We start from the raw sequence: 23,636 nt of genomic DNA, 5'->3' as shown, positions 1-23,636 counted from the left end.
TCCGACATATATGTAATTTTTTATATTATTCGGTTTTAAACTTAATTTTTGTAAATCAAATTTTAATAATCCGATTTCTATAACAAATTATAAAATTTGGAGTTTAATTTTATTATCCGATAAAATCAAAATAGTATATATTTCTATGAAAGATGTAAAAAGATTATAATCTATTTTTAAAAAAAATTTTAGGTCCGTATAAATGTATCTGCCTACAAAAAAACAACAAATTTAGTTTTGAATTAAGAAAAACCAAATGGATGAACATTGTAGAGAGAGTGATTAGATATAAAAGAAATTTGAAAATAGAATATTTGATATAGCTTTATAGATTATAAAAACAGTAATAAGTCCCCATAGCGGCCCTAAAACAAATATATGCTTTCTTGATATACGAAAAGCTTTAAAACGATACAAATTTGCAAATTTAAAGCTCTGAAATAAGTATAAAAGATACAAAAAAGATAAAGTAATTGTTCAAGATCTTGCGTCATTAATAAATCGGACAATTAAATTTGTCGAAATTATGAGATAGACATGTTTCTACATATTTTTCGTTCGAGGTTGCATGGTCAATTCTGTTTAAAACTAATTATTAATAAGAATTATATTGAATTATAATATTATTTCAATGTCACTTGAAACTTTTAATAATAAAAGAGGGCATTATTAGACCTCTCCTTTGGGTCGTTCAAGTATTTTATTACCCCAGAAAAAAAATAAAATAAAAAAAAGGAGCAAGCAGGAGACAAAAATACTTTTTACATTTATCATTAAGAATTGTTGAAAGTATAACCTGGCAAATTTTATCCAATTATTTATCAAATGACATTCGACACAAGATATTTACATGTGACATTTGGACTATAAATGCCGAAATAAATAAACCCCTGTTTTCTAATAACAGTTTTGCGTACAACAAGAACATCTAATATTACATGTTTGCAAACAAAATTTTAATTTTTTCGTTATATTTTACCGAATCATTTCTTAAGGACTAAATGGCATAATTAATTATGAGATTTTTTTGTACTCATAACAATTATAGAATGAAAAAAAATATGTTTGATTTTAACACGTTAAAGTGTATTTTTGTAGTATATACTTATTTTAGAGTAATTTTTGGCCAATTTTCACTTTATGCCCCCCCCCCTACATATATAAATACAAATTTTTAAAAAATATCCCTTTTTTTAGAAAATCAAAATATAAAAAAAGGAGGAGAAATACTTAAAATAATAAATTTATTAAAACATCAAAATAATTGTCTTTAAAGTTTCTAAGCAACATAAATCTTAACAAATAGGGATATATTAAACAAGTAGTTCTACATCTTATCGGCGTTTGGCGTTTTATAGCTGACCAATTCCCTTCTATGGTGTTAGTGTGCACACCCGTAATGGGATCTTTAAACCATTTGCTATGGTTAACAGTTATGTGGCTTGCCATTATCTGGTTCATTTTTGAATATCCTTTCCACATATCAGAATAAACAGTAGATTGATTATTAATAAATGTAGCAATAAGATTTAATAGGATATTTTTAGTTCTATTAGGTACAGGAATTAACAAAATTTTTCTTTCTTTAGTCCGTTCGACCATCCCCAAAACCCACACACCGTCTACTTTGTGTCCAATGTTGTATTTACGTTTTCCAAATTTGCTTTCGTCTACTTCTACGATTGTATCCTTACCGCCCAGTGTCTCTCTTGCACTTTCCATGATTTATGGTAAGCCTCGTCCAAACAAAACTGTTTTAGGCACCTCGATACAACACATGGGGAAATATATAACAACTTGGCGATTAGTAGAGGGGGGATTTTTGTGAGCCAGAGGTTCAGGATCTTTAACATAAGTATATGATCCAAATGGGTTTTTGCAAATATGGTATTTGCAAAAAGGCTCCTCTCTTTTTTTGCACTTTTTACCAATGCATCTGACATTGTAGCCCCTTTGCTGTCTCCTCCTAACTTCTTTCCCGCATTTGAAACATTTTACTTGAAGAAGTTTATAAATAATTTCTTCGTATGTTTTATTTATTTCTTCGTTAGTAAGCATAAAAATGGGGCACTAAAATTAAATTTTTTAAAATTGCTACAAAGAGAACTACATCGTCATTTTAATTTATATATCGTTGTAATAAGTTCAAATAAATGAATTTATTGTATGGTTTCATTACTTATTATTATTTATGATAATTAAAATAGTAAGTAAAAAATTTGGACCGTATGATGACATATAGAGTTAAATTTATATTTGTATAATAAAATTGATATGATTCATCTATTTATTTTTGTATATTAGATTATTTTTATGTACTTTTTTTAATTTTTTTTTTCTCCTCCTTTTTTTTTCCATTTTGATTTTCTAAAAAAAGGGATATTTTTTAAAAATTTATATTTATATATGTAGGGGGGGGGGCATAAAGTGAAAAAGCTCCTAATTTTTCTATTTAATCGTGTGTTAAACAAAACATTATAAATAATAAACAAACTTTAATGAATCAATAGATACTTAATGTTTAGAAAAATAACAATAAGATTATTTTAAATTTGATTTTGTGTAAAAATATATAAATTGTATTGAAATGAAAAAAAGGGTTTTATGTATTATATAATATTAAAAAAAAAGTCAAATAGATCAAAGCAGTGACGTGTGTAGCCCACCTACAAATTTTATTTTTAATATTTAGAAATATCTTTTTGTGATCCTACGGCTCCTACTTTTTTGAACTCCAAATCTTAGGTTAGAAAAAAAAAGATCCAATCATATAAGGAATGATTAGATACTATACACCTATAAACATAGAATATTCTATATGTATTAATTCATTTAATTTGTCTATTTTAACTATAATTAAAGAATTTAAATATTAATATTTAATATGACTTTGTTTTTTTTTATAAATAATTTGTGAATTTAATCCATTTCCCCTTTTTAGTAAACAAATAAATAATGTACAAATTTATGATACAACATTACCCAGGATACTCAGCATCTTAGCTTACAATTAACAACTTTATTTTTGTTTTTTATACATTTTGTTTGTTTACCAATAAATCAAACATATCAAGATTTTTGACTTCCCAAAATTACCATTTGCGTATTTGTCTTTATTTTTTGTAATTTAATTTTTTTTAACCAATAATATTGCTTCCCTCCCCTTTTTTAATTTATTTTATAAATATTTTTTTTAATACCCCATTATGAAATTAGAAATTACTTCCAGAGATGGTAAATATAAATTTTACACCGAAAAGAAGAATATACTTACTATTGAAGATATAAAGCAATATCTCAAGTCCAATCTACAAATAAAAAATAAAATTATATCTGTGTATAACAATGGCTTTTTACTAGACGAAAGTGTAGATTTATCCAAATTTGAGACGTTATGTTTGACATTTGACATCAACAATGACACGATAGAGGATATTGTAGAAGAAATTAATACAAATGAAATTAGTACTAATAAAATAAAGGAAATAAAAAAGGTAAATAAACAATACACAAAAATAAGAATAAATGGATCTAAAAAAGTTATGATTGTAAAAACTAGTCAGTTATATTTTCATAATGGCAAAGTCATGTTAATAAAAAAGAAAAATGATATGTTTAGTTGGACTAAACTCTTCAATTACGTAAAAAACATAAAAATAACTAGAGATGATATTGGGAAGTTAATAGCTTTTGGGATGCTTATATTTACTAATAATAGCGAGATACTTATGACATTCAGCACTATATTCTTCTTACAGTTTATTAGTAGGATGTTTATTACTCATAATAGAAAGTGCTCTGAATCTTTGGATTATTATAGTAGAACAGCTATGATGTTTATTGTTTCAATGTTTATGATCGATCATCATAGTTTCTAAATAAATATCTGAAAATATCTTGAAATTTTTTACTACAAAATAAATTAAATTTTTTCGTAAAAATTTTTATTTTATAAAATTTTATTAAAAATAAGCTTACAAAAACAAATATAATTTTTTAACATAGAAAATATTATTTTTAAAATTAATAGAAAATTTTTTAACATAGAAAATATTATTTTTTAAAATTTATAGAAAATATTATTTTTAAAATTAATAGAAAATTTTTGTAACATAAAAACATTATTTAATTAGCGTATATAAAAGAATTTTATTAAATTTTTAACCCCATTTTTTTTATTTTTTTGAAAATTTCTCACTATATAATTTGGCTTTTTATGTTATTAAAGTATCGTTTATAGATTAAATTGTCAATTTGATGATTGTAGATGCGTATACTTTATGTTAGCACTTTTTTGAATAATTATTCTTTTTGTAAAACTCAGTTTCAAAATATCGTCAGAATCGTTTTTTATAATTTTTTTAAAACTTCGGCGAAAAATTGCAAAAATTTTCACCGATATTAATTTTGAAAAAGGTGTAAAATTAAACTTAAAAACATTTAGAAGTTATCTCATTTAAATTCAAAAGTGTTTTGAACTTTGTTAAATAAAGCTTCTCCTTCCTTTTCATAATATTTTTAGATGGGTAAAATATTTATTTATTATTTATAGTAAATATTTTACAGTAGATACTTTAGGGAAGTATCTACAGTAAAGCAATTACAGGATAATCTCTGTAACTAGATTATCATCCTGTAACATACTCCCTTTCTTTAAACTCTCCCAATCCGTGGGATCTGAATTCTCAATTAGTTGTAAGTCTTTTTCATTATACCGAAATAGTTTTCCATACATGTCCTCGATCTCAAAACCACCAGAGTCAAATTTTCTTCTTACCAGATAAGGTCCTGTCCATTTATCATCAAGCTTATTCAGTTTTTCAAATGGTTCCTTTTTCTTCATAACCGCATCTCCTACTTGAATATTTTTGCCTTTAACTCTATCATTCGCGCGTTGTATGTCTCTATTTCTATCTTCTATAACCTTTTCGTGTAACTTTTTCCGTAACAAATCGATCTTCTTAAGTGTATCATTTTCTTCTATAAATACTGCTCCACCATCTTCTTTCTCCGTAGTTATATCCTTAGGCTCTCTCCCATATAACAATCTAAAAGGACTACTCTTGAATTTTATTAGTGGTGTTATCCTATATGCGTATAGCGCGATTGGTAGGAACATATCCCACTCTGACCATCTTCCATTGCATATCTTAGCCAACCTTGCAATAAGGGTACGGTTTAGTCTCTCCGTTTGTCCATTACATCTTGGATGGTAGGCGCTTGTAAACGACTTTCTAGTATTTATCATTAAACACAGTTTCTTTATGATTTTATTGTTAAACTCAAGTCCTTGATCAGTCAAGATTACTTCCGGAGGTCCATGTCTCAATAAAAATTCTTCATAAATAAATTTCGCCACAGATTCCGCATCTTTTCTTTTTAAAGCTCTCACTTCTGCCCATTTAGTTAGGTAGTCTGTTCCTACCAGAATAAATTTATTTCCACCGTCTGTTGTGGGTAAAGGACCAACTATATCCAACCCAATCATATAGAACGGACTTTTTATTTCCACACGTCTAATATTATTTTGCAACGTCTTGTCTCTAAATCTTCTACAAGTTTCACAGTTACGAATGTATTCAACTACTCTGTTTCTTATATTTGGTACACTCGCAATATTTCTGATGTACATTATAGTAGAATCTATACCTCCATGGCCAAGCTCTAAGTGTGCTCTCTGTATCAGTTTTGTTATTGTTTCATTGTCTTCTTCAACATTTATTCTTTCTTCATTTTTAACCACTGTTTGACACTTTCTTAATTGGCTATTTTCTAATACACCACGTGAAAGTACATCAGCCAAAACGTTATCTGAACCTTTTATATGTTCGATTTCATATTTATAGTTTTGCAGTTTCATTATCCATCTTGCCAATCTTCCTATAGGTGTTTTCTGTTTCATTAACCATATTAAGGAACTATGATCTGTCCTGATGATAAAATTGTTAGACAAATATACTTTAAGTTTTTCAATAGACCATACAATAGCTAAACACTCTTTCTCAGTTGTAGTGTAATTAATTTCGGCGCTATTTAGCGTTCTACTTATCCAGGTTATAGGCATTTCTTTTCCCGTATCTGTAAATTGTGTAAGTACTCCCGCAATTCCAATGTCCGAGGCATCCGTATATAAATAAAATGTCTTATTCATATCTGGTAAAAGTAAAGGTTTGGCATTTAATATTTCTTGTTTCAGGAGCTCTAAAGCCTTTTCTTCTTCGTCTCCAAATATAAAATTACCTTTCTTTAACCTTTTTAATAACGGCATAGCCTTCATGGTATATGATGGTATAAATCGTTTAAAATATACTATAAATCCTAAAAGTTTTCTTAAGTCGCTGACGTTCTTTGGATTTTCTAGGGTGTTAACCTTATCCAATTGGTCCGATTTAATTTTAAGTTCTCCATTCTCTACAGTGTGTCCTAAAAAATCAATTTTACTCACTGCGAATGCACATTTCTTCATGTTAAGTCTGAGTCCAAATTTTGACAAAATTTCCAGGACTTCTCTCACATCGTCGACATGTTTGTCTTTCCCTCTTGAGAATATTAAAATATCATCAAGGTATACAACTACTTTCCTCCAAAGTATATCTTTAAATATCCAATTCATAATCTTCTGAAACGTAAAAGGGGCATTGACTAAGCCAAATGGCATCTTAGTCCATTCATATACACCTTGCTTTACAATAAATGCAGTTTTATGAATATCTCTTGGGTTCATTTCGATCTGATGGTAACCCATCTCCAAATCTAAAGTAGAGTACATATCTGTCCCTTGGATAGCATCTATTGCTTCATCCATGTGAGGGATCGGGTATGGCGTACTGATTGTGTTTTCATTCAACTTTCTATAGTCAATACACATTCTCATACCTCCGTCTTTTTTAGGTGCAAGCACTACAGGGGAAACATAATTACTCGTGCTCTCTCGTATCAATCCATTCTGTAACATCTCTTCAATTTTATTCTTAATTATGAGATTCTGTTGCGGATTTCTTCTATATGGTTTACAACATATAGCTTTACTGTGATATTTAAGTTTAATATCATGTCTAAAAGGTAGGGCTTTCTTATTATCGGATTCTTTCATATATTTATACAGTAAGCACTTAATATTTTTATTGACTTCTTCATGTTCACCAAACTTGCATTCTAATGCCTCTATTTCCATGGGTATTTCCTCGCTTATTACTGATTTTAAACTGTACTCTTCTGTTTCCAATTTGAGCCTTGTTCCATCATTAAAGATTTCAATTTCATTTTCTTCCCAATGAACTTTAATGCCTAAATGTCTACTTGTTATGCTACCGATGAGTATATTTTCATTAAGATCTTCCATTACCGCAAATTCTGTTTCGTATGCGTGCTGATTATTTTTATCACGCAATAACGCTTTTAACATGCCTACCGAGCTATCCTTTCTAGTTGCTAAATTGACCGAAATTCTATTTTCCATATCTATTGGGATATTTAACATCTTCACCAGGTCGTAACTAATATAATTAATGTCAGCTCCATAGTCTAGTAGTGCTGGTACTTTTCCTCCGCCAATTTTCACCAAAAATCTAGGGACATTGGCTGCTTTACTACTACATGTTAATGTCATCAGTTTCTTATCTGAACACTTCTTATAATCATTTCTGTCGCCCGTATTGGTTTGTATTTTATTATTCGATTTGTTCTTTAATAGTTCTGGACAATTACTTCTATAATGTTGACCTTTGCAATTATAACAGCTAATCAATTTCTTTTGAAAACTACTTCTCGCATCTTCCGATTTATTCTTGCTAATTTGCATCTTAGATTGTTCTTTACTCTCATTCTCAGAATCTATCTTAACTGCCAATTTCAAAACTGCCATCCAACTCTTACAATCCCTGTATCGATTTGCATTCCCAACTGGTATATTCATAACTACCGTATTAATAACATCTTTTAGTGGTATAGTAATGTTTTTGTGTATCGAGTAAATTTCTAACCATAATATCTCGTTATTACATTCTCTCAGCTTCTTATGTAATAGTATATTCAACAATTTACTGTTGCCAGAAACTTCTTCGGGACTGAAGTATTCTAAGAAATGTTGTTCAAACTCGACTACACTTTCAAACACATTATATCTTGAGCCTTCAAACCAGAGTCGGGCTTTTCCAGTAAGATTAGTTTCTACAAAACCAAAATATTCTTCTTCAGTCCAAGATTCTCTAAATGGTTTAAATTGTAGTAAGAACTCTTCTGCTTCCGTCCTTTTACCATCAAATTTTCTGAAGTTGTATGTACCCCCGATGTTGATCTTCATTGCAGCTAATTGTTTTTCTAACATCTCCACTGTATTCCTTGTCTTTTGTTTCTCTACTGGTTCCTTATCATCTTCGTTGTCGCCATTTGTTAAATAAAGCTTCTCCTTCCTTTTCATAATATTTTTAGATGGGTAAAATATTTATTTATTATTTATAGTAAATATTTTACAGTAGATACTTTAGGGAAGTATCTACAGTAAAGCAATTACAGGATAATCTCTGTAACTAGATTATCATCCTGTAACAAACTTCATTTTACCTTTTATTTAATACTTACAAAGTGTTTGCAAAAATCATATTATCTCCTTTATAAATTCTCCCTTCTCTAAATGGAAACATAGCAAATTTAAAGATGAAGGACATATTATAAAACGAAACTATGAATCTCGTTTTCAAAACGAAAAAGCATTCTGTCAGGCGACGAACCTACGCTGACAATAAGAATCCCCAAATGTGACTGATTCTTTTTTAATATTAATGTGGAGGATGATATAAGCGACAGGTGGTTAATTATTATTGAATACGAGCATTTAGAGAGTTACTTTTATTTTAGCAATTACTCTTTTCGGAATAGACTGTCGAAATGGTCTATTCGAAATATTTCTTATTTATTTATTTTCCAGCCCTTTCCCGAAATCAAGGCCACAACAAATAAATCTATTATTGATACTCCGTCATCTATTTCAGATCAGACCTCGTGTCTGATCACACATTCGCTAGTTATTTAAATAAATTAATAAGACATTTATACATATAAAAGATAATCTTTTATCATATAAAATATTATTTTTTAAGTTAATAAGTAATTTTTTAATCCAATTTCTCTTTATGGTCACTTAATCTACTTAATGCACTAGCTAATTGTACAATATGAAATCCCATTTTACATATAGCTGAACAATACAGTACATTGAATAAATATCCTCTTTTTATATTTGATACACAATATATAAAGAATAATTCTGTCAAGAAACATATTGAAAATAAGAAAGGTTTATAATAATAAATAGATAATATTAAGTTAGTACACTCCTTATGTTGAGTATTTTCTATTGCCGAGAGATAGAAATGAAACATATGAGAGAGAAGGTCAATTATTACATATGCAGATATAAAGTTGTATAAAGGAAACTTATCTCTGATACATCTTAGGGATATCACTACAGTAGAAACCCTGTCAGTAAACATATCAAGACATTTGCCCAATATAGAAGATTGATTATATTTTCGAGCAAGAAATCCATCAAAGAAATCTAAAGCGGACGATAAAGAATAACATAATATGAAAATAGTTTTTGACTTATAATTTCCAAATATTAGTAAGAATATTCTTATGTATCCTACAATATTAGGAATATTAAAGAGAACTGAAAGATTCATTTGAGGGTAAATAAATTGGAAAAATCAATACAAACAATTAACCCTCTATAAAAAAACAAAGCAAATTATTTATTAAAAAAATAATTAGATAAATATAATTCAAAACTAAGATTTAAATTAATTTACGAGGGTTTTTTATGTACAATAGATATTATGTAACATAGAGAATATTGAAGATGATTTTATCAATAAATTGGATATCTGAATAAACTTTTTTGGAGAAGGTTTTACGTTTTATTGTGTGTTGAATATAAAAAATTTTTAAGAATAAATTGTATGGCAAAATTTAATATAACATACAAAATTATAAACCAATAAAAAAACAATATAAAATTTGCATATAAGAGTAATAATTAAAAAAAAAACTTTATTTAAGAATAAAAAATATCATGCCATCTAAATTGTAAATGATTCTTATTTTGATAGAAAATTAAAGGCTTATTTCAATTTTTTTCAAGAATTAATTCTTTATTATAAGACGCTGCGATTTTTTACTTCCGTCCGTAAATTATTATTACTTAGTGCCCATTTCCGCATGTTCATCAAAGTTGCCATCAAAAAACTCATTTATATTTGACATACAAACAAATACGTGTAAAATTCAGAACAAATAAAGGTAAAACTTAGAAATATGATTATTAATATAAAAATATAGTATCGATACACCAAAACTTATTTTTTTTACTTTACTATTGATAAATCGGAAATGAGTATAAAATGGCCCGATATATACAAAATAACATTATACGTAGGTATATCCTATTGTATTTGTAGGTTTGCTGGTTTATTAGGAATTTAACTCCATATTTAAATGACAAAATTAATCTTAGTATGATTTTATGTGTCGTCAAAATTAATATAAATAATTTAATGACCATAAAATACCATAAAATTACAAAATAGTTGGATTTTTAGTATTTAAAGAAAGATTTCTCGTATTATTGTGCAGTCATATGATCATTTTATCCGTCTAACATAGTATCTCATTACTATTGAGCTTTACAGATCATTGTTTCAAAAAGTAACCGTCAAGGTTTTTAAATACTTTTTTACTGCGAGAATACATCATATTCAGTATATAGTTAAAAAACATTAATGTTTAAAAATATATCAAAATCATATTTACTAGTTTACTGCTATATTATTGATAATAATGATAATTATCACTGTTTTTTATATTAAAAACCACAATAAACTATGCGTCTCTTACATCAAAAACCATGCTTATGATGGTACCTATTAAAAGCTTCGGCCCAAATTTTATCTGTGAGGAAGTTTTTGTAGATGTCATTAGTTATTGTCACTATGCTGGTATTTTTATAAAACTTTTATAAAATTCAAATCTGTTTTCTCTTTTTTTTTTTTTTTGTGAAAAAACTTTTTTTATATTCTTTAATAATAAATTTTATTGTTAGTTATATTTTTTTTCATCGTATTTGTTCTTGATCCAGTAGCAGCTAACGCTGTTTTATTTATTTTCCGCAGTAAAACGTAATTGTTGAGTTTTATATGTTAAAATTTTTATGGGTAGTAATTTGGGTAAAATTAGTTATTAAATGTTATTTTATAAATACAGATATTTATTGTGATAATATAAAAGCGTAAATAATTATATTTCGTTTATGTTTGAAATTGCAAATTTTTATTTAGCAATCATGGTACTCTCCAATAAAAAAAAAAATATTAATAGAAGCTATTTATAAAATGTTTATAGAGTTGCATCATAAATCCTGTAGTTGTCAAATAAAATACAAAAGATTCCCCAACTTATGTTTAATACTAACAACATAGGTTGTGAGGGCATTTTTTACTATTATGATATATACATGGGATACAATTGCGAACACGCCTTTTTATTAAATTAAAAAATGTTAAACATAGTTATTTATGTTCATATGATCCATGTCTCTAATTTTAAGCATCAGTTGTAGATAAATTCAGTCTAGTGTGCGCACTGTCAGGTTTTTGATGGCAAAACACATTTCAATAATGCAGTTAGTCATTAGTATATATAGTTCATCAGTTTTTTTTAATTTTGTTGATTGCTGCCGATAAACAAGAAATTTGACGGGTTACTACAATCTTGCGATACAATAATTCTAAAATTCATAACAGCCAAACCTAGTTATGTTTTTTTGAAAATATTTAATTACTATTTAAGTAAATATTGATTAATTATTTACGTACAGTCTTTTTTGATTAAATCTCGTTGTCTATAGTTGTTTATTATATTCAGATTGTCGTATCCTTCTATAAATATTATATATTTTCACCCCCATGCAATTCGTAAATAAAGGAGCATTCGACATGGCGACAGCGATAAAAACTGTTGGCTGCTTCAGTGATAAGAAGGAAGAGGATATAAATACATGGTTGCGTGACACAACGTTCACGGCGAGGGTTTTTGGACTGACAGAAGATCAGACCGCCAGACTTATCTGCCTGGGTCTACGGGGGCCAGCTCTCTCATGGATAGCAATGGCATTTGAACGGGTGTCAGAACTTGATCTGGCAGAGGTTACTAAGAGTCTAAAATTGAGATTTTACAGTTCACAGAAAACTCTGGCCACTCTAGACGAGTTTGTTAAACCGCAACAATTTGGCAACCTAGAGGCTTTCATAGACTTCTGCAGGAAAGGAAACTCACTTATAGAGCAACAAACAATGGAGTACAAAGCAGTCAGCCTCATAGTAATCAAGAAGTCTCCTTCAGTCCTCAAATCAATTCTTTATGATTTTGCTAGACAATGCCAAGATTGGAGTGAATTCCTGAGGCGCACAGAGGAAGTTTCTTGGATAGCATTCCCTATGAAAAGTAACACGACTAATACGGACGAGACACTAGATAACAGGACTTTGAAGGTCGCACCATCGAAGAAGGGAAATATACCCTACACCATAGAAAACTACAAGATCAACAGCTGTTTCACTAACCCTTGCTACATAAACGTAGAATTCAATCGTAAACGACATCGAGCATTAATTGATACCGGAGCTGATGTCTCCCTGATACCCGCAAGAGTCCTCGAAGGGACAAATATCAGATTTACCAGATCTTCAACGATCATACGAGCAGCATCAGGGACACCATTGGAGATTACAGGAAGATGTCTAAATATCAATTTTAGGACGGAAAACACTTCAATTACTTTCAGCCCTTACGTCACAGAACGGACACCGGACTACATAATCTTAGGAGTTGACGCTATACGAACGAACCCCATATTACTGGAACAACTGATCAGAAAATTCGCCAATACAGTCAAGAAAGGCTCACTGATTAACAAAGTCAATTACATCTCAATCGAAGAGAAATACCATGACATGTTCAAAACTGAAATTTCAGAGCTTACACTTTGTAACATGGGGAAACATCAAATCGAGACAACAGTAGCGAAGGCAATTTACCAGAAAAATGGAAAGATCCCTCTGCACTTTGAAGAGGAAATCACACAACAGATCAAGAAGAACTTGCAGTTGGGCGTAATAAGAAATAGTAGGAGCCCCTGGAACAGTAGAGTTGTTCCGGTAACGAAACCTGATGGGTCGATCGGGCTCTGTATAGATTACAGAGAGCTCAACAAGATAACAGTCAAAGATAAATACCCCCTCCCACGAGTTGATGAAATTCTCGACGATCTAGCTGACGCTACTATCTTTTCGACATTAGATGCTACGTCGGGATATTATCAGATAGCCCTTGAAGAAGTAGACAAGGAGAAGACAGCATTCAGCTGGAGAGGAGGACATTATGAATTTAACAGGATGCCGTTTGGGCTATGTAATGCCCCTGCTACTTTTCAGAGAACTATGGATAAGATTTTTGTGAAAGAAAACAGAAAATTCGTCATACCATACTTGGATGACATTATTATCTATTCTAAAAATCACCAGGAACACCGTGAACACTTGGAAATCGTATTGGGTAAGCTTAAGGCAGCAGGAATCGCACTTAACAGGAAGAAGTGCCACTTCTTCAAAGAAGAAATTAAAATTCTAGGGAATATAGTAACAAACAAGACGATCAAACCGGACCCAGAGAAGGTCAAAGCCATAAACGAGTATAAGGAGCCGACGAATATTGCTCAACTACGGTCGTTTCTTGGGCTCATAAATTACTGTAGGGAGTTCATCCGTAACTTATCAGCGATAGCAGCCCCTCTCTACGAACTGTTTAAAGGAGAGTCAAAGCGAAGTGTTAAGAGTATTTCTCTCAGCAAAAAGGAGAAACGGGCATTCGAAGATCTAAAGAGACTTCTCACAGAAGAGACAATAAGATACAAGATTAATCTCAGGAAACCGTTTATACTGACTACGGATGCGTCAGAGCAGGGAATAGGCGCGATCCTCTCACAGATTGGAGATGATGGGAAGGAGCACTTCGTAAGTGCATTCAGCAAAAGTTTAGAGAAAGCCCATAAGAACTACTCTACAACAGACAAAGAACTCTTGGCCGTTGTAAAAGGCATCGAGAACTATAGACACCACCTCCTGGGTAGAGAGTTCATATTGAAGACGGACCACAAAGCGCTGACTTATCTATGGGAAGCTAAGAACCCTACCAGTAGATTGCTGAGGTGGGCAATGATTTGCAGGAGTATGCATTTCAATCAACCTACATAAAAGAAGAGGTTAATGGAGCAGACGGGTTAAGCAGACAAACCCCGACAGAGAAAGATATAAATATCATCGAAGCTACAGGACCAAGCGATGAAGACAGACAGAAGATCTTAGAATCCTACCATCTAGACGTTGGACATGCTAGCGCTAGTACGATGAGCTTCATGATTTCACAAAGGTACAAATGGGCAGGAATGCATAAGGACATCAAGGAACACGTAGAAAAGTGTAAAACGTGCTTGAAATCGGGATACCCATTACGAAACACAAAAAACAAAGTTATACGATCAGAGAGGCCGAACCAAATATGGGTGATAGATCTCATAGGACGCATATGCGACACTTCGGGTCAAAACAGCTTCATATTCATTGCTATTGACCACTACTCTAAATGGGTCGAGACGGCTGTTATTAACTATAAAACAGGGTCGAAAATAATGGGATTAATCCAGCAATTGATTATCGAGAAACACGGCATTCCAGAAAGAATCTTGACTGACAACGGGCTAGAATTTATAAATTCTGACATCAAAGACCTGGCCGAAAAGAACGGTATTGACTGGCAATACAGTTCACCAGAACATCACGAAACTGTAGGCGCAGTAGAAAGAGCGAATCAGACGTTAATGAAGATACTAAATAAAATTACAGATTTCGGAAGGGTAAGCTGGAAGAACAAGCTTCCAGAAGCCACGAGATGCCTCAACCTGTCTTATAATCGGAGCATAGGAACATCGCCGTTCATGTTAAGGGAGAATAAATTGCCGATGCTGTCTGTAGACAAAGCGCTAGACAAGGAAGAAGTGACATTCTCAGCGGAGGAAACTAAGAGTAAGCGCGATGAAAACTTCGAAAAGTACAAAAAAGCAATCGTGAAAGGGAAAGTAGAGGTGGCGAAAAAGCTAAACGTGGGCGATAAAGTTTTAATATATCGTGAGACTAAAAGCGGGAAGTTCAAGTGCAATTGGGAAGATGGATACGTGATCACAGAAATAATTTTACCCGATGCCTATGTGGTAAAAAAGAATGGAAAAGTATACAGGCTTAACAAAACACGAGTTAAAGCAGATACTTCAATTTAGGGGGGAGAGGTGTCGTATCCTTCTATAAATATTATATATTTTCACCCCGATGCAATTCGTAAATAAAGGAACATTCGACACAGATAATGAGAGATCGCTTAATAAATTATTTAATAAAATTGATTCATTTTTTATTGAAAAAACGATTATGACGCCAATATTCTTATGAAATTCCGCATATTAACAATACAATAGACATAAAATAAAATCTCTCTCTCTCTATATATATATATATATGAGGTACAAATGAATATTAGTAAATAAATATAAAACATTAAAAATTTAAGGTAACCCCACCCCCCCCCCCCAAAAAAAAAAACCAATATTGATATAAAAGCGAAGCAACACAGCAGATAAAATTTTTACAACTAATATTTTATTATACACTAGAATTTTATAAGGCCTTGCTTGGGGAAGATGATATTTAAAGCTAATAATTTGGATACATATTTATTTCCATATTACAAAAAAAACATAATAATCTTATATATCATCAAAAGATGCATTTAAAATAAACAAACGAAATTATCTTCTTAAAACATTCCTATTTTATTTTCATATTATATTATAAAATGTTTATCAGCTTACAAATTTTTAATATTAAAATCGAGTTAGATTATAAAGGTAAAATATTTACAGATCATATTTAGCTTTAATTATTAATTATAAATATTGTACACATATGTAATGGCACTTAAGCTTTTTTATACATAGTGTATTACACTGCAAACTTCTTTTTAGTATTTATATTTTATTTCCATATTTAAAATTTATTTCGCTTGGTTTTTTTTCTTTATAGATTATTTTTTATTAACAATCAGACATACTTAATATACTGTCTTATTATATATTTTTATTGATTTTTAATATCAATCCTTGTTGGTCCAGTGGTTAGGATGATAGTCTCTCACACTGTAGGCCCGGGTTCGATTCCCGGACGAGGAATTTTTTTTTAAAAAATTTAGGTAGAAATTTATTTAAGAAATTAATATGCTTTTTTATGTTTTTATTTATAATTTACATCTTTTCTCATGGTTGAGTTTTTGTTTACTTTCTTGTTTTTTTTTGCCCTTATTTATGAGAGAAATTATTCATTTACAAACAGGCCAATGTGGTAATCAAATAGGTGGCAAATTCTGGGAGACTATAAGTAGTGAGCATGGTATAGCCAAGGATGGTAGATATGAAGGGACATCTGATAATCAGTTAGAAAGAATTAGTGTGTATTATAATGAGTCATTTTGTCAGAAATATGTGCCCAGGGCTGTCTTAGTAGATTTAGAGCCTGGCACTATGGAGACAATCAAGCAAGGCCCATTTGGAAATCTTTTCAGGCCTGACAACTTTGTCTTTGGCCAATCTGGCGCGGGAAATAACTGGGCCAAGGGGCATTACACTGAAGGGGCCGAGCTCATAGACAATGTCATGGACATAGTCAGGAAAGAGGCGGAAAGCGCCGACTGCCTACAAGGCTTCCAAATTACCCACTCATTGGGAGGAGGAACAGGAGCCGGGATGGGAACTTTACTCTTGTCTAAAATCAGGGAAGAATTTTCTGATAGGATGATTTGCACTTTCTCAGTTGTGCCTTCCCCTAAGGTCAGTGACACAGTAGTCGAGCCCTACAATGCTACGCTGAGTATTCATCAATTAGTAGAAAATGCTGATATAACTTTCTGTATTGACAATGAAGCCCTTTATGACATCTGTCTGAAGACTCTAAAGCTTACTAACCCAGGATACGGAGATTTAAATCATCTTGTTTCTCTTGTCATGAGTGGCGTGACTACTTGTCTCAGATTCCCAGGACAACTCAATGCAGACTTGAGGAAATTGGCCGTCAACATGATTCCTTTCCCTAGACTTCATTTCTTCGTGGTCAGTTTCGCGCCTCTCATTGCTCAGGACACTCAACAATTTAAAACTTACTCGGTCTCAGAATTGACTCAGCAAATGTTTGACAGTAGAAATATGATGACAGCCTGTGATCCCAAAAAGGGAAGATATTTAACAGTAGCAGCAGTATTCAGAGGAAAAGTCTCTATGAAAGATGTAGATGAACAAATGGCCAGTGTTCAAAATAAAACTAGTAATCTCTTCGTAGAATGGATCCCCAGTAATGTAAAGACTGCTGTCTGTGACATCGCCCCTGAAGGATTTGAAATGACTGGTACATTCATGGGAAACACCACTGCTATCCAGGAACTCTTTAAAAGAGTCAGTGAACAATTCAGTCTCATGTTCAGAAAAAAGGCCTTTTTACATTGGTACACTGGAGAAGGAATGGACGAGATGGAATTCTCAGAGGCGGAATCTAATATGAATGATTTATTATCGGAATATCAACAATATCAAGAAGCAACTATTGAAGATTCAGAAGATGTATTCGGAAATTAAAAAGTAAAGAATTTTAAAAATATATTATTTCTTTTTATGCAAAAATTATTTATTTTTATATGCACAAGTTTGTTTCTTAACAAACAAAGTGTTTATGCAGAAAAAATATAAAAGAACTAAATTTTTATGCATAAGAAAAATTAAAAAATTGTTATTTTTTAATAGATGATAAAAAATAATTAGATCATATATTTGTTATATGCAAATACAGAATCTAGAGATGGATTTTTAAAATAACGAAAAGGCTCTTCATTTTTTACATTATAAAAATATAAAGAACTCGATTTCAGGCATAAAAAAACATCACTCATAATTTCCATATGCACTATAAAAAACCAGACATTATTTTTTATGAGCATGACACAGCTAAGTATCACGCAAGAGACAGAAAGGAGACTAAAATCACCGACCAATTTTTATCATGATTTATAAGATGAACCCCGAGAGCATCTATATTGTTTTTACTAAAGAGAACGAAGTTTTTTAGTGCCCTTGTTTAAGCTTATTGTCCTTAAAATAGAGTCTATCTTATAATTTTGTCCTAAAGAAGAAATTCTAAATTTATTTTTTATATTCCCCCATATGGAAGATGATCCAAAATACAAATACAGTAATAGTATTTACGAATATAAAATATCAAAAAGAAATCAACTTATAAAAAGAGTAAAAGAAATCTATGTCAGGAAAAATATTCCTTGTGGTTTTTCATGTTGCTCTTCTCCAATTTACAGTGAATTTGTTGTATTTTCAATTATTTCTAAAGAAATCATGGAAAAACACAAGTCTCTTCTTAAGAGTGATTTTATAAGGCCAATTATTTGTCAGTCAGAATTTCTTAAATTATCCATGGGAGATCAAAGACGAATTATGGAAATTATCAACAAGAAATTTTATGTCTTTTTTTATGATCACTTTTCCGAATATACGAATAGTAAAGGATTAGAAGGAGTACTAGATTTTTATAAGGAACATTTACCTGATAGACAATTTATAATAATAAATCTTGAGAACATAAAGAAATATCCAGAATATTTCAATACTACTGAGTATTGTGACAATATAGAAATAATAAAAGATCTTGTAGAAGATGAATATATTAAAGAAGATACGGAGTACGAAGAATATTATACAAATTTCTCAGAGAATATTTACAAGTCTACGCTTATGGTAGACACGTACAATTGGAGAAATGGGACAATTTTTAGTCAAAATAAAAGGATAAGAATTTTAGGAAGTAGAAATATGAACAGAGCGATACACGGAGATGAAGTTTATGTGGAATTAATTGATGAAATACAAAAAGATGAAATTGATTTAGAAAATGACGAAATAGACAATAAAAAACAAAAAAATATCAAAATTAATCAAGAAGATAAAAAAGACACTCTGTTTGGTAAAGTGGTGGGAATATCAAAAAGAGGCAGAACTGAGCTCATTGGTACAATTTTAAATTCCACTGTAAATGGAGACGGTCCTCAGAATGTTTTAGTCCTCCCAATAGACAAGAAATATCCCCCAGTAAGAATTAGAACAAGCCAACCTGAAGAATTAATTAATAGAAGATTATATTTAGAAATAGAATTCTGGGATAAAGACAGTAAATATCCAGGAGGACACTATTTTAAGAAGATGTCCGAGATAGGAAATGTAGAAGGAGAAATCAAATGCATTTTATTGTCAAATAATATTTCATATTCAGAAATAAATTGGGAAGATTTAATTTCTCCAGGAAATTTCTACGACACAGAAACCCTTAAAGCTCTGAAAAATGAGAAATCTGAATATTTCAGTCTAGAGTCAATTTATAAAGAAGTCGAAAATAAAGTAAGAAGAGATTTGAGGCATCTCAATATATTCAGTGTAGATCCAGAAGGGTGTACAGATGTGGACGATGCACTTCATATCAGAAAACTGGAAAATGGTAATTTTGAAGTGGGCGTCCACATCGCAGATGTGTCGCATTATGTCAAGCCGGGGTCCGCCTTAGACTCCATTTCTTCAGACAGAGGCACTACTGTTTATCTACCAGATCGAAGAATAGACATGTTGCCTGAATTCTTAAGCGCAGGACTTTGCAGTCTTTTAGAAAATCAAGAACGAGGCACATTCTCCGTTATTTGGGAAATAGACGAAAATGCAAATATTTTAAATACAGAATTCACTAAAGGACTCATAAAATCATGTAAAGCTTTTTCATACGAAGAAGCTTTAAATCTTTTAGAATCAAATGATACTTCAGATATAAAACAAGATTTAGTAAATTTATACGAAATATCAAAAAAACTGAGAAATAAACGTCAAGAAAATGGGGCCTTAGATTTGAGCGCAAGTAAAATAGAAATAAAAAACAAGAAGATAATACAAAAAGATTCGATTATAACAAATACACTTATAGAAGAATTTATGTTACTAGCAAATATTAGTGTAGCAGAATTTTTATATAAAAATTATCCTGAAAATGCTTTATTGAGAAAACATCCACCACCTTCAGAGGTCGAAATGCCTCTTGACATAAATTTAAAAAATAGTAAAAATGTGAACGAAGTTTTAAGTAAATTAAATCCAGAAAAATCAGGTATATTTAAAAAGATAATTACTAAAGCCATGAACCAGGCGACTTATGTATTATCAAGTGAAGAAACTGATTTTAATCATTATGGGCTTGCTACACCACTTTATACACATTTTACTTCTCCTATACGAAGATATGCAGATATTTTGGTACATAGAAGTTTAAATTATATTTTAAATAAAGAAAAAGAAGACAAGAAAAATATAAAAAGGCTTAAATCTGTAAACGAGATAAATACAAATGAATTGGATAATATAAATGGAGTAATAATTAATAATATAAATATGAGACACAGTAGTGCACGGAGATGCGCATGGGATGTGTCGACATTATTCATTTATGAAGCTATAAAACAAATTGAGCCCGTGACACATGCTTACGTCACAGAAATCAAATCTAATGGTTATCTGATATTTATACCAGAATATGGAATAAATGGAGCGATAACATTTGAAGAAGGGAAAATAAAAGTTTTTGATAAATTTGAAGTTAAGATAGTGAAAGATGATGAGAGATTTTATTTAAGGAGAAGATTTAACATTACAATAATATAAATATTGAAAATAAAGCTTATTTTTTTTTGTTTGAAATCTAAAACATTATTATAATAATTGAAGGGATTTTTATTTCTTAAAATTCTTTAGCTTTTCTAATATCGCCTCATCAAGTTTATTGAAAAGTGGCACAATTTCATCTCCAATTTCCCCTTCTTTTATTATTCCAAACTCTTCTCTAAACACCTCTTTCTTAACATTACACATTTTTAATAATTTCTCACTTGACACTGGCACAAAAGGCTCTAAAATTTGCCCTAAAAGTACAACCACACTAAAAGCCACTTGAAACCCATGACGTCTATTTTCTTTATCATTTACTGCTACTTGTACATATTCATTTCCCAATTTAGATATTTCTAAAATTTTTTCAAGTGCATCTCGAATTTTAATATTCTTAAAATTTTGTAAATATTTTTTATACAATTTATCTATTTCTTGTATAAATTCCTCATCTTTAGTATTCAAATTATCTATTTTTATTATTTTCTTGTTCTTATTTTTTATAAATTTTAAGACTCTGTTGCAGAAATTTCCAATATTATTATTCAAATCTGCGTCAATTACATTTGCAAAATGTTCAAATGAGAAGTTTGAGTCGCATTTTTCCGGGCGGATTTTTGATAAATAATACCTCCATAAACAAGATGAACCGAGATCATTGTTTATTAAATCTAGGCCGAATATTCCGTGTCCTCGACTTTTAGAAAATTTTTCGTTTTCAAATAATAAAAATTCTGTAACTGATAATTTTTTTATAACTGGGTAGTCGAGTTTAGTAGCGAATATTAAAGAAGGAAAGACGATAGTATGAAAAAACACATTATCTTTACCCATAAATTGTATAATTTCGCCATCTTTTAACCAATCTTCATATGTTGAATTTGTATTATAATTTTGGTGTTTTTTCTCAGAAATTGAAAAATTTTTAATTTTTTCATTTAAATTTCTTTTTTCGACACATTCTTTTAAAAATGTAAAATATCCGATCACTGCATCAAACCAAACATAAAAAACCTTCTTTTCAAATCCTTCTAGTGGCACAGGCACACCCCATTTGTTTTTTAAATCTCTCGTCATACAACGTGGTAATAATTCCTGATCTAACCACGATTTAGTAATATGTTTCCCATTATCAGACCAGTACTGACTATTTCTATTGTAAAGATCTTCTAATTGGTCTTTAAAATTACTAAAATCAAAAAATAAATGTCTTGTTTCTTTGATATTAGGCGTAGATTTACATAGAGTGCATTTAGCATCTATCAAGTCTAAAGATTTGTATGTGTGTCCACACCCATCGCATTGATCGCCTTTTGCGTCTGGAAATTTGCAATATTTGCATGTTCCGAAAACATACCGATCAGCTAGAAAAATTTTACATTTTTCGCAAAAAAATTGTTCGATTTCTTGTTCAGTAAAAAAACCATTTTTGTAAATTTTATCGAAAAAATGCTGCACATTTTTGGTGTGTTCGTTGCTTGTCGTGTGTCCAAAATGATCAAATTCGATGTTAAACCAGTCGTATATTTTTTTATGAATAAGACGGTTTTCTTCACAAATTTCCAAAGGAGTTTTGTTTTGAGCAAAAGCTGCCATTTCGATAGCAGTGCCGTACTCGTCAGTCCCGCAAATATAAAGAGAATTTTCGTTATTTTTTTTACAGAATCTTGAATAAATGTCTCCGCTTAGTACGCAGCCTATGATGTTGCCAAGATGAGGCTGATTGTTGACGTAAGGGAGTGCACTGGTGATGATCTTCTTTGTCTTTTGTGAAGTTTTCATTTAGGGGAATGAAAAATTAAAAAAATATTTACTAGACATTATAGTAAAGAAAAATTCAAAAATATTTACTAGACATTATAATAAAGAAAAAGTTCAAAATATTTAATATTTATCTTGTAAATGATACTATGTATTTTATTATCATGTCTCTCTATTAAGCGTACTCATTAATTTTTCCGCTCTGTTTTTATGCTAAAATATTTTTTTTTTGCCCTTATAAATGCATAAAATAATAATCCACAAGGGAAGAACTTACAAAACCAGAAGTAATGTAAGAAAAGTAGTAAAAACACCATCTGGGAAATTAGTAGCAAGAAGACAGAAGAAACATGCTAAATTTCATAGATGTCATGAATGTAATACTAAATTATTATCAATAGCAAGAATGAGACCAGCTGAATTTTCAAGACAGAAAGTTTCTGCTAGAAAAGTCAACAGGCCTTTGGGATCAACAACATGTGGGAAATGTGTTAAAGAGAAAATAATAGAAGCATTTTTGAATGATGAGGAAAGAATTGTAAGGGAGAAAGCAACAGCTTAAAAATAAAAATATTATTTTTAAAAAAAAATATAATAGTTTTATTTTATAAAAAACATTTAAATACTTTATTTATTATTTCTAGTAAATATTCTTACATTTTATGCTATGATACATTTTTAAAAAACGCTTTTGCTGTTTATAAAAAATGCACCCTGTGCGGGACTCGAACCCGCGACCCTTAGGTTAAAAGCCTAATGCTCTACCACTGAGCTAACAGGGCTTAAAAATTAAGATATTGTGTATTATGAAACGAGGCATTAATGATATTTACAAAATAATTCTTAGATTTATTTGTGTTTTTAAGTTCTATTTAATATAAACTACTTGGTGGCTAAGATTGTGTGTCTGTGTTATAAAAATAAGTATTTTAAAAGCTTTAGCTCTAAAGTATTCTTAATAGTT

The 23,636-nt window shown here is 30.4% G+C and overlaps 7 protein-coding genes and 2 non-coding genes across 10 annotated transcripts; 6 read left to right on the top strand and 3 right to left on the bottom strand.

The window, feature by feature from the left end:
- Positions 1 to 3,206: 3,206 nt before the first annotated feature.
- Positions 3,207 to 3,878, top strand: VNE69_10113 (uncharacterized protein; the record flags this gene model as incomplete). The annotated part of the gene is made up of 1 exon (XM_065474836.1): positions 3,207 to 3,878. One exon carries the CDS (start codon positions 3,207 to 3,209, stop codon positions 3,876 to 3,878), a length of 672 nt encoding a protein of 223 aa, XP_065330908.1.
- A 5,235-nt stretch (positions 3,879 to 9,113) lies between these two features.
- On the bottom strand, positions 9,114 to 9,683 carry VNE69_10112 (CDP-diacylglycerol-inositol 3-phosphatidyltransferase; the record flags this gene model as incomplete). The annotated part of the gene is made up of 1 exon (XM_065474835.1): positions 9,114 to 9,683. One exon carries the CDS (start codon positions 9,681 to 9,683, stop codon positions 9,114 to 9,116), a length of 570 nt encoding a protein of 189 aa, XP_065330907.1.
- A 2,277-nt stretch (positions 9,684 to 11,960) lies between these two features.
- On the top strand, positions 11,961 to 15,385 carry VNE69_10111 (endonuclease; the record flags this gene model as incomplete). Of its 2 annotated transcripts, none has more annotated exons than XM_065474834.1 (2): positions 11,961 to 13,073; positions 15,257 to 15,385. In XM_065474834.1, the coding sequence occupies 2 exons, from the start codon at positions 11,961 to 11,963 to the stop codon at positions 15,383 to 15,385; spliced, it is 1,242 nt and encodes a 413-aa protein (XP_065330905.1). The 2 variants fall into 2 exon arrangements, with proteins under 2 accessions (XP_065330905.1, XP_065330906.1); XM_065474833.1 differs by having other exon boundaries at positions 11,961 to 14,141; positions 14,252 to 15,385.
- An 873-nt stretch (positions 15,386 to 16,258) lies between these two features.
- VNE69_10909 lies at positions 16,259 to 16,330 on the top strand. The gene has a single exon. It is a non-coding gene; the product is annotated as a tRNA-Glu (tRNA).
- A 132-nt stretch (positions 16,331 to 16,462) lies between these two features.
- On the top strand, positions 16,463 to 17,782 carry VNE69_10110 (tubulin beta-2B chain (TBB); the record flags this gene model as incomplete). Its single annotated transcript, XM_065474832.1, has 1 exon — positions 16,463 to 17,782. The coding sequence occupies one exon, from the start codon at positions 16,463 to 16,465 to the stop codon at positions 17,780 to 17,782; it is 1,320 nt and encodes a 439-aa protein (XP_065330904.1).
- Positions 17,783 to 18,364: 582 nt separating this feature from the next.
- Positions 18,365 to 20,908, top strand: VNE69_10109 (exosome complex exonuclease DIS3; the record flags this gene model as incomplete). The annotated part of the gene is made up of 1 exon (XM_065474831.1): positions 18,365 to 20,908. The coding sequence occupies one exon, from the start codon at positions 18,365 to 18,367 to the stop codon at positions 20,906 to 20,908; it is 2,544 nt and encodes an 847-aa protein (XP_065330903.1).
- A 69-nt stretch (positions 20,909 to 20,977) lies between these two features.
- On the bottom strand, positions 20,978 to 22,693 carry VNE69_10108 (methionine-tRNA ligase (MARS1); the record flags this gene model as incomplete). The annotated part of the gene is made up of 1 exon (XM_065474830.1): positions 20,978 to 22,693. One exon carries the CDS (start codon positions 22,691 to 22,693, stop codon positions 20,978 to 20,980), a length of 1,716 nt encoding a protein of 571 aa, XP_065330902.1.
- A 220-nt stretch (positions 22,694 to 22,913) lies between these two features.
- On the top strand, positions 22,914 to 23,234 carry VNE69_10107 (ribosomal protein eL34; the record flags this gene model as incomplete). Its single annotated transcript, XM_065474829.1, has 1 exon — positions 22,914 to 23,234. One exon carries the CDS (start codon positions 22,914 to 22,916, stop codon positions 23,232 to 23,234), a length of 321 nt encoding a protein of 106 aa, XP_065330901.1.
- Positions 23,235 to 23,382: 148 nt separating this feature from the next.
- On the bottom strand, positions 23,383 to 23,454 carry VNE69_10908. The gene has a single exon. It is a non-coding gene; the product is annotated as a tRNA-Lys (tRNA).
- Between the last annotated feature and the right edge of the window lie 182 nt (positions 23,455 to 23,636).

Source organism: Vairimorpha necatrix, chromosome 10, assembly GCF_036630325.1.
Source record: "Vairimorpha necatrix chromosome 10, complete sequence".
Classification (NCBI taxonomy): Eukaryota; Fungi; Microsporidia; family Nosematidae; genus Vairimorpha; species Vairimorpha necatrix.
This window is presented reverse-complemented; position numbering and strand designations above follow the sequence as displayed.